The 14,274-nt window shown below is 43.1% G+C and overlaps 1 protein-coding gene across 1 annotated transcript in view; it reads left to right on the top strand.

Annotated features, from left to right (window-relative positions):
- Positions 1-14,274, top strand: part of PCCA (propionyl-CoA carboxylase subunit alpha) — a 398,317-nt gene that overhangs the window by 263,289 nt on the left and 120,754 nt on the right. The window contains exon 19 of the mRNA XM_024205358.2: positions 6,355-6,457. Coding sequence (XP_024061126.1) covers positions 6,355-6,457 — 103 coding nt within the window. The remainder of the gene's footprint in view (positions 1-6,354; positions 6,458-14,274) is intronic.

Consider the following 14,274-nt stretch of genomic DNA (forward strand, 5'->3'; position numbering starts at 1 on the left):
GTGTGTGTGTGTGTGTGTGTGTGTGTGTGTGTGTGTGTGTGTGTGTGGAGGGCGTGTGTCTGTGTGTGTTCACTTTCAGAAATGCTTTTGGTCTGGTACAGATGTATCAAATTTCAACCCAAAATGGAAAAGTTTATATAGTTATAAACCTCTGAAAATGACCCTCAAGAATGACAATGCTTGTGTAACCTTATCTAATGGCATTGGTATGTACTGCCTTTATAATAGGTAGAGACACAAGTACACGCACAAGTACATGTTAGCAATATCAGTGTGCCAAGTTACAGAGGCATGTGATAAATGCATAGTTGATTCTCTGCCCGCTATCTCATTTCCCAGGGCTACGTCTTACATTCCAAACCTCCAAGCAGCTTCAAATAACCATCCTTTTAAAAAACAAACACAAATCCCCACCCTTTATTTGGGCTAGGAATAGTTTGATGGAATCTTTGCCAGAGCCTTCTGCCTGGCCGACCAGGATAAACCACCATTCCTGGGTCAGTCCACCATTGCTCCCTCTTTATACAGCTTTGGTCCTGGGCATTCAGCATTGTCCAATTCATTCAGCTGAGTTGTCTCCTGTACATTCAGGCCTGTTCCCCACTGTCACCAGGATTTCCTTTGACTCTAAGCCTCAGCATAGGGTGTCTCACTCCAGCCATACCACATGGATCAATTCAGGATATTTTTTCCATGGTATAGCTTCTAGGTTGGAGGCTGATCCATCTTATCCTGACATACCCTGCCCACTCAGAAGATCTAAAACAGCCTGGGTGTTGAGGAGAAAGCCACCTTCCCGCTCCTCCAGCAGTGAGTATTTTTCAGAGGAAACAGCTAGGATCTCAGCGATTGGCCAAAGACCTTGAAGTGTCCAGCGCTCTAGATCAAAGGACTCTGAGGAGTTCCCAGACAGGGAAAAAGCCTTGCTCATGCACAAGAAGAATTATTAGTTTCCAGTGCAGCCTGACCTTCCAGATGTCATCAAAGAAACATCTTCTTATCCTGGTGGAAAACTTTCCATTTCCAAGGCAATTTAGAAGCTTTGACTTCCCTTCTAAGTCTGGGAAGCTGTCCTTAGGTTGGACTTAGTAACCATATGAGTATGAAGAAACTACATCCTGCTGGAGGACACTCTGGCTCTAAAAGACTCATTTGAAAGGAAATTAATCTAAAGGTAAAAAGGTTTAGGGTCCTCAGAAGCTAACTTCCAAATCCATCTCAGTCAGTACAGCTGCAACCTACTGTTCCAAACCCATGGGCACCCAGTTAACAGAGCTGGAAAAGTCCCTTTGTAAAAGGATCCTGCAGTTTCAGGAAACAAGAGAATTGTACCTGGCAACAAACTTCAAACAAGACATGGCTCTGCATTCACCCTGCTGACCAACAGTGTGATAGAAAGAGGGAGCCTATGACTGTGCTCATGGGCGTTTGACACCCAGGCATAACTGGGATAGTAGCCATGCTTTTCAAGAAGGAATAAACTCGATAAAGCTGAGCAAGAAAGGCTGAACAAAAATAATCTCTGCTGGGAGAGCAAGATAGTGGTTTGTGTTTTTTTTTTTTTTTTTTTTTTTTGTCTTTGATTGCCAGCAAAGTCAAATTTGTGAGGTCACTCCCAGCCAAATCCAACACGAGCAGGACCAAGCCAGCACACTATGCCCAGGGTAACAAATAATCGGATGCTGTGCTGGCAATGAGTCTGATCTACTGATAGCCTGGGGAGTAGACTTCACCTCTTTCATGAGAACTAGGGAGATCTCAGCACAAACTGCTAAATCCTATCAGTCGTTGCATCAGGACACCATATAGAATTCAACCAGGTGCCACCAAGAACCCACTAAACTCATCCTGCTCTGACTCCTTATCCCAGGAAATGTTGGGAGAGCATCACACTGTTAGCTACCTCCTAACTATCCAGGAAATTTCCTGATTCCAGTGTCTGTACTCTTCTACTTGCTATCCCGCAGAGATCAGGATAAGCGTATCTGGGTGGGATCTAAAATGGCTAAATGAGTTTATGACATACAGGAACTTCAAGATGGAGACCTGGAGAAATATCATTGCTAACAATCCTCCATGGAGATTTTCCTCAAATCTGTTGTTTTGACATTTGCTTCTGTATGCCAATAGAAGAGGCTTGTCACTGGATCTTGTCCATATCATTTTTAGTATGTTATTTACAAGTGTTGTGGGTATAGACAGCATCTCTAGGTAAGATCACCTGGGAATTTTGGAGTGGGTCATACTAGAGAGGGGATGCTTTTGAGTCCAAGGTCAAGATTTTCAAAAGTGACTAGTGATTTTGAGTAATGTGGCCACCTCAAACGATTGAAGATACAACTTGTATACTACTCTTAGGGCTGGTCTACACCCAGCCGCTAGTTTGGCGGCTGGGGATCGAAGTTCCGGGTTCGACTTATCGCGTCTGGTCTGGACGCGATAAGTCAAACCAGGAAGTGCTCGCCGTCGACTGCGGTACTCCAGCTCAGCGAGAGGAGTACCGCGGAATCGACGGGGAGCCTGCCTGCCGCATGTGGACCGCTTCTGAACCGCGGTAAGTTCGAACTAAGGTATGTCGAATTCAGCTACGTTATTAACGTAGCTGAATTTGCGTACCTTAGTTCGAATTGGGGGGTTAGTGTGGACCAGGCCTTACTATACTACTCTATACTACTACTATACTTCTCTTACTTAAGATACAACTTGTATACTACTCCTACTATACTACTCTATACTACTACTATACTTCTCTTACTTAATTGGCCTCTCAGAGTTGGTAAGACAACTCCCACCTGTTCATGCTCTCTGTATGTGTGTATATATATCTCCTCAATATATGTTTCACTCTATATGCATCCGAAGAAGTGGGTTGTAGCCCACAAAAGCTTATGCTCTAATAAATTTGTTAGTCTCTAAGGTGCCACAAGTACTCCTGTTCTTTTTGCGGATACAGACTAACACGGCTGCTACTCTGAAACTTGTATACTACATCATACTATCTGTGTTCCATGTGCATATGTAATATGTATGTGTGTTTATAATGAAGAGCATGTGTATTTATAAGGAGGATGAGGAAAAATAGGTACCTGCGTAAAATGAATTCCAATGCTATACAGGTAAAATTATTATACAAGAATAAAAATAAAAAATTTAGAAGAAAAAAGATATATGGATTATTTATCAAGGATGTGCCTTTTGGAGCAAAAATAAGATGCTTTTAATTTTTCTTTTTAAAAATGCAACATGGGGCACCACCGTACACACTTCAGCTTCTCTCAGTGTGGAAATACAAGCAGTTGGATGAGTCTTTGCATGTATGGGGCTGTAATGTGATCTACAACCCCCTTACTAAATGTGGATGGGGGGAGGAGAGTCTCTCCTGTTTACAAGCAAGCAGCTTGATCACAAACCCACGCAGCTGCCAGTCATGGAGGCAGGCACACACAGCTGCAACCAACAGAGGAAACAAGGCCTGCTATAAAGGGGACAGTGCAGAGAAGGAATGGGAGTCAGAAAGACTTGGGATAGTAAGGTGGTGACAGCCCTGCACCAGGCTGCCTCCAAGAAAACAGCCAGGAGACTGCAAGAGACTGCAAACCCAAAAAGTGAAGGGTTGACAGGCTTAATTGAAGGTGAGGGTCCAGGAACTGACCTGACTGAGAGAAAACTAAGCTGGCTCAGAAGAAGCTGAGGCCCCCAGGAAACCACACCAAGAGGCAGTGACAGGGACCTAAGGATATGGTGAGCAATAACAGGTGAATACAACAGATGGGGCAACTCAAGTTAACAGTGGGACATTTATAATTAAAGGTTAAGTCATGTGTAGTCTTGTGAAATGAAGACTGAGTGGGAATCTGATAACAGTCTTAAATATGTTAAGGGCTGTTATTAGGGTTGCCAACTTTCTAAGCGTACAAAACCGAACACCCTAGCCCCGCCCCTTCCCCGAGGCCCTGACCCCCACTCACTACATTCCTCCTCCCTCAGTGGCTCGCTCTTCTCCACACTCACTCAGTTTCACTGGGCGGGAGCAGGGGGTTGGGGTGTGGGAGGGGGTGAGGCTCTAACTGGGGGTGAGGGCTGCGGAATGGGACTGGGAATGAGGGGTTCAGGGTGTGGGAGGGGGCTCTGGGGTGGGGCAGGGGGTTGTGGTGCAGGAGGGGGGGTGAGGGCTCCAGCTGGGGGTGCGGGCTCGGGGTGGGGCCAGGGATGAAGGGTTTGGGGTGCAGGAGGGGGCTCCAGGCTAGGGGCTGGGGCCGAAGGATTTGGAATGCGGCAGGGTACTGCGGGTTGAGTCGGGGGTTGGGATGCAGTAGGTGCACCTATCCTGTCTCAGCACTGTGCCCTGGAAGCGGCCAGCAGGTCTGGCTCCTAGGCATGGGGGGCCAGGAGGCTCTGCGCGCTGCTCTCACCCACAGTCAATGCCCCCGCAGCTCCCATTGGCCATGGTTCCCGGCCAATGGAAGTGCAGAGCCAGTGCTTGGGCTGGACGCCTGGCAACCCTAGCTGTTATAGAGGATGATGATCTATTGTTCTTCTTGTCCACTGAAGGTAGGACAAGAAGTAATGGGCTTAATCTGCAGGAAGGAAGATTTATGTTAGTAATTAGAAAATGTTTCTAACTATTGGTATAGTTAAGCTCTGGAATAGGCTTCCAAGGGAGGTTGTGGTATTCCTGTCAATGGAGGGTTTTAAGAACAGACAAACACCTGTGAGGGATGGTCTAGATCAGGGGCCAGCAACTTTTCAGAAATGGTGTGCCAAGTCTTCATTTATTCACTGTAATTTAAGGTTTTGCGTGCCAGTAATACATTTTAACATTTTTAGAAGGTCTCTTTCTATGTCTATAATATATAACTAAACTATTGTTGTATGTAAAGTAAATAAGGTTTTTAAAATGTTTAAGAAGCTTCATTTAAAATTAAATTAAAATGCAGAGCCCTCCGGACCGGTGGCCAGGACCCGGGCAGTGTGAGTGCCACTGAAAATCAGCTCGTGTGCCGCCTTCGGCACGCGTGCCATAGGTTGCCTATCCCTGGTCTAGATTTACTTGGTCCTGCCTCAGCTCAGGAGGCTGCAAAGACTTCCAGCCCTTCCAGCCTTACATTTCTATGATTCTATAATTAGCATAATATGCAGTGGATACAGTGCTTCAGCTGCCCAGTAGTTATCAAGCGTTTTGTAAGCATGACAGCAGGGTTGAATTTTAAGGAGAGAGTTAAATGTGGACAGTGTAGTGGATTTTTACAGGGTGTTGCTATGCATAAGAGGCAGCACAGGAGACCAACTGGCACATAAAAACATCAATTCAATGAAATTCAGAGCCTCAACCAACCTGAATTACTATTTATTTATTTGTGCTAAAATTGTGCCTAGAATCCCAAACAATATCGGAAGCCTATTGCACTTGCTGGTGCTCATACAATAGTCAGAAATAGTCTCTCCAAAAATTTCCGGTTTAAATTAAGACACAACAAGTTAATGTAACAAACTATAGGGAAGGCAAGATAAAGGTGACAACTGATACATAACATATGTATAGACCTACACATTACAAATAAATATAGTTTAAAACAAAACAGCTAAAAATTATTTTCTACTTTTTTTTCAAACCTGCCAAGACTTGAGTTCCAGGTTCTGGTTCCCTTGCTGTATCTTTGACCACCTTGATGTAACATAAAAGATGCACTTCCCTGGGTTATCTTAAGTTTGTGAGGTCATAGATTATTCTGGGAGGAATATAGAACTCTGCTTTCAAGTCCTGGCATGTAAAAATCTTCAGTTTATTGTATCTACAGAGATCCGTCATTAATATATAAAATACATATATTGTTAAAAATAATGTATGGATATTATTCGTTTGGCTGGATTTGCATGCTTTTGTGTCTATCTGGCCTTTAACTTAGGTTTGTTGTGCGTAATTATGATGTGAAGGTGATGGTGAACCACTTCTGCTCTTGAAGGTCCAAGTAGTCTTTTTATTTTTTCAAGTGCCACTCTTCCTTCCCTCTCCTCATCTGTTTTTCACTGTTTGCAATATCCCAGCAACCAACGATGGCTGGATTTTGGGATTCTCCTCAAATTTTATCAGTACATTTCAGTGACACGGGGTGTCAAGGCAAAGCAGAAAATATCTCAAAAGGCTTCTCCGCTAAAAAGTTTTCTCCTTATGTGCCATAATGGACAAAAAAAAAAAATCTGGTAGTTTTCCCAAACATGCTCCCTGACTGTGTCAATAGGGTTAATGATGTTTAAAATCCTTTATGAAGACCCTATGAAAGAAGTTCATGTGATTAAAAATGTGGACAACCTGAAAATGCTGTTAAAATATTCTTTTTCCTTTCCTTGCTTTAGAATTTCTCTTGCTAAGCTGGATCTGAACAACTGGGAGCTGTCGGTACAGTTAGGAGACGGAACTTACTCTGTTACAGTTTCAAACAACGGGTCAACATTCTCTGTAAGTTTTGCTCATTTTCTAAGAAATGTGAGGCATTGAGTCAGTGTATATATTCTTGATTTGTGGTACAGATCTCTCATCTGTTCAGTGCACTAGCACAGTTACACATTTGTTTCATCTTCTGCAGGAGGCCTTGCTGTAAATTAGAATACCATCCTCCATATGCTAATTAAGTGGTACATTTCCCGTACACGGATTTATCTACACTCTAAAGTCAATGAAACATTTTTTATTCTACTTTCTTCTTACATTTATTTTCTAATTAACAAAATTGTTGTTTAATGCCTTACTTAGAAGTGAGCTTTTATGCTGTGCCACAAGAGGTATTTGAGAGCAAGAAATTAAATTGCAATTTAAGATACTGGTAAAAATCAAACAAACTAACCAGGAAAAATGCATAATCGGGATGACTGTAGCAAGCTACCATTAAAACTGAGGGTGCAAATACAGTAATTAGCCACAATATGCTGACACTTCATTTTGTGTCTGGAAACCATTTGCTTCAGATGCACAAATATACGTGATTTAGCTTTTACAAAACTTGCTAAATAATTTCTTTCCTCTTGTGATATTAAAGAGTGAAAGGCATAAAGCACTGCATTATATTAGGATTATGGTGGAACCACGGATGATGATGATGAAATAAAATCAAGCTAAATCGGAGGTAGGTTAACTTGGAGAGTTGGGGAAAAAAATGTTTGGAGGAAATTTTGTTTTTATAATTCTGCAGTGCTGATTTCAAAGCTAACCTGAGAGTTTTAAGAATGGACACAATTTACATGAAGTGTGTCAAAGCTTTAAGGCTGGTATTTTCAAAAGAACTTCAAATTGATGCAGCTCCTCAGAAAATCCCAACTTAAATATTTCATGTCATGAATACAGCTTTCTCAAGTTGTTTTACTTTTGCTTTGTTTAAAAGCTCTCTGAAAAAAGAGCAAAGATGTAATGATTTTAACTAAATATTAGTCAGATTTTAGGGGGTGTGGCTGCTTGCGGCCACTGAGCAGCTCTGGGGTCCCTCTGCCACAGCTGCTGGGCAGTTCAGTGGTCCCTGCCGGTGGCCGGTCAGTTGCAGGGGCTCCCCCTGATACCACTGGCGGCAACTGGGGAGATGTGTGTGTGGGGGGGTCCCTTCCAGCGGCCGCTGAGCAGATCTGGGGTGCCTCTGCCACCGCCAGAGGCAGCTGGGAGCTGCGGGGCAGGAGGAAGGGACCAGCTGCTCACAGCAGCAGAGCAACTGCAGGGGGGGCCCCTGCCAGCAGCAGCGGCTGGGGAGCTCAAGGGTCCTCGCCGGCAGCCAGTCAGTTGCAGGGGGTCCCACAACTGCAGCTGCAGGAGGGTCGCCTGCAGCGGCTGGGCTCCTGCTACTGACTTCAGTAGGTGTTACTGAGCATGCTCAGTTTGTGTGAGCATGCTCAGTGCACCCTAACTAGTAAATTCAGTCAGATAGCAGTTTTTCACACTACAAGGTGGCTAGTCAGCTGCGGGGGCCCCCAGTGTCGCGGAGGTTGCAGTAAGTCACAAATTCTGTGGCTTCTGTGACCTCTGTGACATAATCGTAGCCGTATTTATTATGCGAAGAAGAAAATAGCTTCGAATCCTGACTAATTGGTTGATGGTTGATTGGTGCCTGGTTAATGCCCATTTGAAAAATTCTGTGAACTCCTTAAAGAGAACAGTCCTCAGAGTCTTGTGTATTCCATTGTTCCATAGCTGTGGGAGTCACCCTTGATGTGGAATTGTGGTGCAGGTTCTAAGGTTTTGTCTTCACACACATTTTCCTTTGAATAACTAAGTGTTTTTTTTTTTAACCCATTTAATTAATTTGGTGCAAATTTGTATTGTTTTTGTTTGAGGGTCTTATTTCAGTTTAGTTTCATCTGGTTTAAAAAAGTAATAAATAGAGCGAAACTGAAATAAGACAGTTTACATGGAAACTTGCCCCAGTTTAAAAACACACCATTCGTTAAACTGGTGAAAGTTTGTGTGGAAAAGGCCTTTAAAACCAGAATTATGTTTCTGCCCCTTGTAGTTATAAAGATAACGTTGAAAACACCAAGTGTTACCTTCTAGAGTCTGGACAAAGCCTGGTAGCCTGAGAGGTGTAAACTGCCCTGTTCGTCTCAAACATATAAAAACTGAAGAGGACAATTTAAATGCCAGTATTATTTTTAGCAGTTTTAGCAGGAAAAAAGCGCATGTGCATATCCCACAATCAAAAACGGTCTCCCCAGCTGTCCACTAGCCGGCTGCCAAAACCTCCAGCTTCTTCAATGCCAAAAACAGCAACATATCAAAAAGTGAAAATGTTGTGACAGTCTAAAATAAATGGAATTTAATATCAAAATAAATAACACAGGAGGAGTTGTACTGATTGAATTAACTATGACAAATAATACAATAAAACCATCAATATTTTAATTTAAGTGAAGCTGCTCCAGAATTTCCAGTCTGTTGCCGCACAGTGAACCCAGATTTTTAGGTCCAGCTTGTCATGGACTCTTTGGTTCTACGTGCAATTAAAAAGACATCACCACCATCATAATCAAAGGGTAAAGAGTATGGTCTAGGAAGGAATGAGTAACTTAAAAGTAAACCTATTTTCAGTACTTAAACTGTAACTTAAAGGAATTTATTATCGTTTCATGCCACTTTGCCTAAGAGAGAGAGGCTGGGGGGCAGGGCAACAGGAAAGTACTGCTTCACAGAGTTCCAGCAAGGCAGAACAAGATGGCCATGGGGCTTCCTGCCCTTGTCTCAGCATCCTAGGCAGCATGCTGCTACTTTTCCCTCAGGTTGTGTTGCAGTGAGGCAGACAGGAGCCCTCATGGGCATCCCCATACAGTGTCACTGGCCAATATGTAATAAAATGAAATACATGAGAGAGAGAGGAGTAACTGGACCCTGTGCAGTCTAGAGGTTCAACCAAATGGACTGAGAGCCAGTAGCTTTCTGGGTTCTAATTCTCGGCTGGCCAATAACTTGCTATGTTCCTTGGATAAGATACTTTATTTCTTTGTACTTCAACCAACCTAACTGGAAATTGGATGAGAGAGGTGAATCTCATAGAAGACCAAAGGCTACATCTGACCTAAACTTTCCTGGGTACAAATATATTAGATAAAACCCAACCCTGGAGATTGTAAAGCAAAAGGTAACCATTATTCAACACCAAGACCATGATAAGAGCAGGTTACTGGATAATTAAAGAATGATACATCATTCTGTGTTTGTAATTTTTTGTCAAATTTCTTTTTATCCTCACCTACCTCATGGTGGTTTATGGGTCACAGTAATAAAAATGATCAAATCAAAACCTTCTGAAACATTATTTTAAAAAATTGCGATGAGAAGAAAAAACCCTCTTAAAACTTTAAACAAGGGGCAGAGAAGTCCTGTTCCTGAGAATTGGATGTAATGTACTATGGAAAATGCAAACCCCAATTGCACTGACTTTCCAGTCAGATTTTTCACCTAGAACGTGAAGAAGCAAATACAAGCCACATGTTGAACTTTTAGATTTTCTGTTCCCTGTTGCACTGACATGATCAGGGATGCTGACTTTGTGGGATGGAAGCCCTCATCGGTTGTGACAGAGGTAGCTGAATCAATTGTTCAGTTGGATAATTCAGTGATCAGTGAAGGGATCATCTTCCCAGCACCATTTGATCCATGGGCCATCTTTATAGTTTTCTTCTCTTACTGTTATCATAAAAGTAATAAAAAATATTGTGCAGTGTCAAGCAACAGTAATATTTATTGTTCATGTTTTCTAATTTGTTGAATTTTTTAAACTTGTCTATTTGTGCAGCTTACTCAGAACAGAACTTCCTTAGTGTAGACTGGCCTAAAAACTGAGTGCCATGGCTTCCCAGAACTTACATGCTCAAGGGCTCACAAGCTTGCAGCGATCTCGTCAGGTCTATAAAATACTACAAAAGTAAAGAAAATTTTCTGCTGCTTGTGCCTACAATAGGGGCTGGAAAATAAGTGGATTAAGGTGTTTTACAAATAAATGAAACTCCCTCTCCCCCATTATCCTGCAGCCACTCCAATACTTAACCAATTTGTGCAAAATACATTTAGTTTAATTTTCTGGTATCAGGCATTACCCCAATGTCAGTTCATCTATATGCACTTTAATTGTTCAGAAATTTTATACACAAGTTGGTTTGTTTAAAATCTTGGCTACCTTAATGAGATCTGTTGACTTGTACAACATGAACTCACTAACTTAACCCATGAAAACATCAGTGTTTCTGTTTTCTTCACTTTATTGCTTTATCCTTTTGTATTGATTGCCAGAAGAATCTATGAATTGGCTGTTCATCATACTTTGATCTTTGAAAGACAAAATCTTTATACTCCAGCTCTTAGTTTTCCTATCAATTATGTATATTTTCATTATCAAGAAATTGTCCTATCATCATGATTACCAACATCAGTTTTAAAACCTTCCGTATACCAGCATAGTGTAATAAAACTAGAGTTTTTTTGTTTATTCAGTTTGGACTCAAATATTATTCCTTCTGATGTATGGAACAATCTAGGCATGAAGCATACCAAGTCCAAGAAACAATGCAGCTTTGTTGGTGAGGGGTGAAATCCACTCCCCATGCATCATAGAGTGGTTTGAAAGACTAAATCCACCCCGAATCCAGATTCAGTAGGCATGGCTGCTGTGTGGTTTCTCTCTACCACTGCAGCTGTTTTAAGCCATGGTTTGGAATAGTGTCAGCAGTCTCTCCTAGCCAGTTGCACAGGGTATTTCAGAGGCTAATGGTCTGTGGCCTGCCTCTGGGCCACCTTTATCATGGTCTTCAACTCCAGACTATTTAGAGCTAATGTGAAGACCCTTTTGTTGTGAAGCTGTGAATAGGGAGTGCCCTATTCAGCCATTTTGCCAAGAGACCTTCCGCATAGGTGCTGTGTAGGGCATAAGTGATGTGGAGGTCCTTGGGCTGACCCTTTGCACTATGGGTGAATGTCATACCTAGTGAGAAGCTTTCATCTCAGAAATCTTTGTGGAGTGAAATAATTTAGTTAAATTTTATAATAAAAAGTAATAGCAGAGTGGTAGAGAAATTTAAGAGATATAAACAAGGGAGAATTTAAATACAGTGGTCCAGGATCTTCTGAGCTTTAATTTATTGAATTCACCACCCTGTAATTTGCCTGTTGCAAAGTAAAGGGTTTGGTGATGAACAAAAGAGTGAAAGATAAATAATTACATGATTGTAAGTGTCCTCATTTCACTTCTACCACCCACCCTCTTTTCTTCCCTCAATAGTTTTCAGTATTTCTTTCTTTCTGTTATGAATATCTCCAGAACTAGAAGACGAGAGAGCAGGCTGAATTAGTATCTTTGTTATGGTAAAGATGTTGGCAGGGTGGGGAGGATTTTATTCTTCTTATTTTTGGCTACACTCACTGCCTTCACAAAAATGAAGGGTGAATTCAATGTTGGACATCAGCAGTAAGGAATGACACGTTAGAAAGCACGCTGCTTTCTCGCTTTTGTTGTTTAGTATTTTACAGTGCCCAGAAATATGCCAGGTGCTTTAGAGAGCAGATTAAAAGATATGGCCCTGCCCAAAAGAGTGTACAGTCCTTCTTCCCTATTTACAGTTCATTTCTTGCTATGTAGGTTGAGATTCTTGTGTCATATTAACAAAGGATTTGAAGCTATGCTGTATGCTATAATGGGTATTTTTAAAATCTCTTTTGGTAAGGCAATTTTATATAAAATTTGTGTCTGATTCTCTGTTTTAATCTTTCAAATTCTCTGTGTTCAAAGTGCATTTGAGAACCGCTCTGCAGCATTTCTCTGAGCTTAGCAATAATTTTTCTCCTTTATCATATTTGAACATTTACCCCTTCCCTCTAGGGCTCTTCATTGCTATAGTGGGTACCTTACTCACCACTTAACCCAGGGGTGGGGAACCTTTTTTCTATGAGGGGTCACTGACCCACAGAAAAAATGAGTCGCGGGCCACACACAGTCCCATGGGGGGCGGGGGAGCACGGAGGCTCAGGGCTTCCCCCCACAGTGCTCGTGGCTCCAGTCCCACAGGAGGATGCGGGGGCTCGGGGCTTCCCCTAGGCTCTGGGGTGGGGCCAGAAATGAGGGTTCAGGGTGTGGGAGGGCCTTCGGGCTGGGGCAGGGGGTTGGGGTACAAGAGAGAGTGAGGGTTCCGGCTGTGGGCTTTGGGGTGGGGTTGGGGATGAGAGATTTGAGGTATAGGAGGGGGCTCCAGGCTGGGGCCAAGGGATTTGGAGTGCAGGAACAGGCTCAGGGCTGTGGCAGGGGGTTGGGGTGTGAGAGGAGGTTCGGGGTACGAGCTCCAGGAGGAAGTTTGGGTGCAGAAGAGGGTTCCAACCTCGGGAAGGGGGATGTGGTGTGTATGTGTGTGTGGGGGGGTGCAGGGTCTGGGAGGGAGTTAGGGTGCGGGAAGGGGTTCTGACATGGGGTAGGGGGTTCAGGGTGCGGGCTTCGGCCGGGCGGCGCTTACTTCAGGCGGTTCCTGGTTGGCGGTGCAGCGGGGCTAAGGTAGGCTCCCTGCCTGCCCTGACTCTGCACCGCTCCCAGAAGTGGCCACCATTTCCAGGCCCTCGGCGGAGGAGCCAAGGGGCTCTGTGCGGTGCGTGCGCCACCTCTGCAGCTCCCATTGGCCATAGTTCCTGGCCAATGGGAGCTGTGGATCTGGCACTGGGGGCAGGGGCAGTGGCAGTGCATAGAGCTTCCCTGATCACCCCCGCTCTTAGGGGCCGCAGGGACATGCTGATCGCTTCTGGCAGCTGCACGGAGCTGACCGGACTTTTAATAACCTGGCAACCCCAGCTTCTCCCTGCAGTGGAGCGAGCTGGCGCTCGCAGCTCCAGCTCCCCAGGGGGATGCCGAGGCTCAGGGCTTCTGGCCCACGGTGCGGAGGCTTGCTGTGTGCTGGATGTAATGAAGCAGCAGACTGGATCCGGCCCACGAGCCGTAGGTTCCCCACCCCTGAATTAACGTCACCTTCTCCATTTAGTTGACAGAATTTCCAGATGTTTTCATTTACAGAGTAGCTTCTTATCACTGTAGTTCTGTCGAATGTAAGCTATAAAACAAAGTGGCATGAACAAGGTGAAGTAGTTTGGGAGTCACTTCTAGCAAATGGAAACTTGATCTATTTCCAGTGGGGAGCTGTGTAAATCAAAACACTCAATAAAATGGCTAACAGCAGTTCAGATTACTTTTTTGATCACTGTTAAAATAGGCTAACATTTTTCCATTATATTGTATGATTTCCTACATTTAAGAAAAGCAAATTGGTATAGAAATGAATATCTGTGGGAAGTAGGTGGACTTGTTCAGCACACTGACAGATTTATTAATGAATATGTTAAATGCATGGTTTTTTAGGAGGAACAGCTTACATCTTTCAACAAGATGTCCATGTGTTACATGTCTAGTTGGGTGGACAGTTGCATTTGGATGCACATTAACATTTTCAAGAGCAAAGCTATTACTGTGGACCTAATTGAGAGCATAAAAATAAGTGGATGAATTTGGTCTTGTGAACTGGAGGCATGGTCATTATTAAAATATACAATTCTGCAGACAACATGCTGTTGTCATTAATTGACTATATCCTATATTGTCAATATACTGTAATTAAGTAGCTGTGTGCCTGAATTTAGTTAATGTATGCATGTGTAACTAATTATGGTTAAGTTTCAATTTAAAAATGTAATTAATTAAAAGCATGATGTAATTCTATGTTCATTTGCTGCAAATCCAGTTACTAAGGGATATAATTGATTTTTAAATTATTTTG

Source organism: Terrapene carolina, unplaced genomic scaffold (genome assembly GCF_002925995.2).
Source record: "Terrapene carolina triunguis isolate 2854851 unplaced genomic scaffold, T_m_triunguis-2.0 Scaffold21, whole genome shotgun sequence".
Lineage (NCBI taxonomy): Eukaryota > Metazoa > Chordata > Testudines > Emydidae > Terrapene > Terrapene triunguis.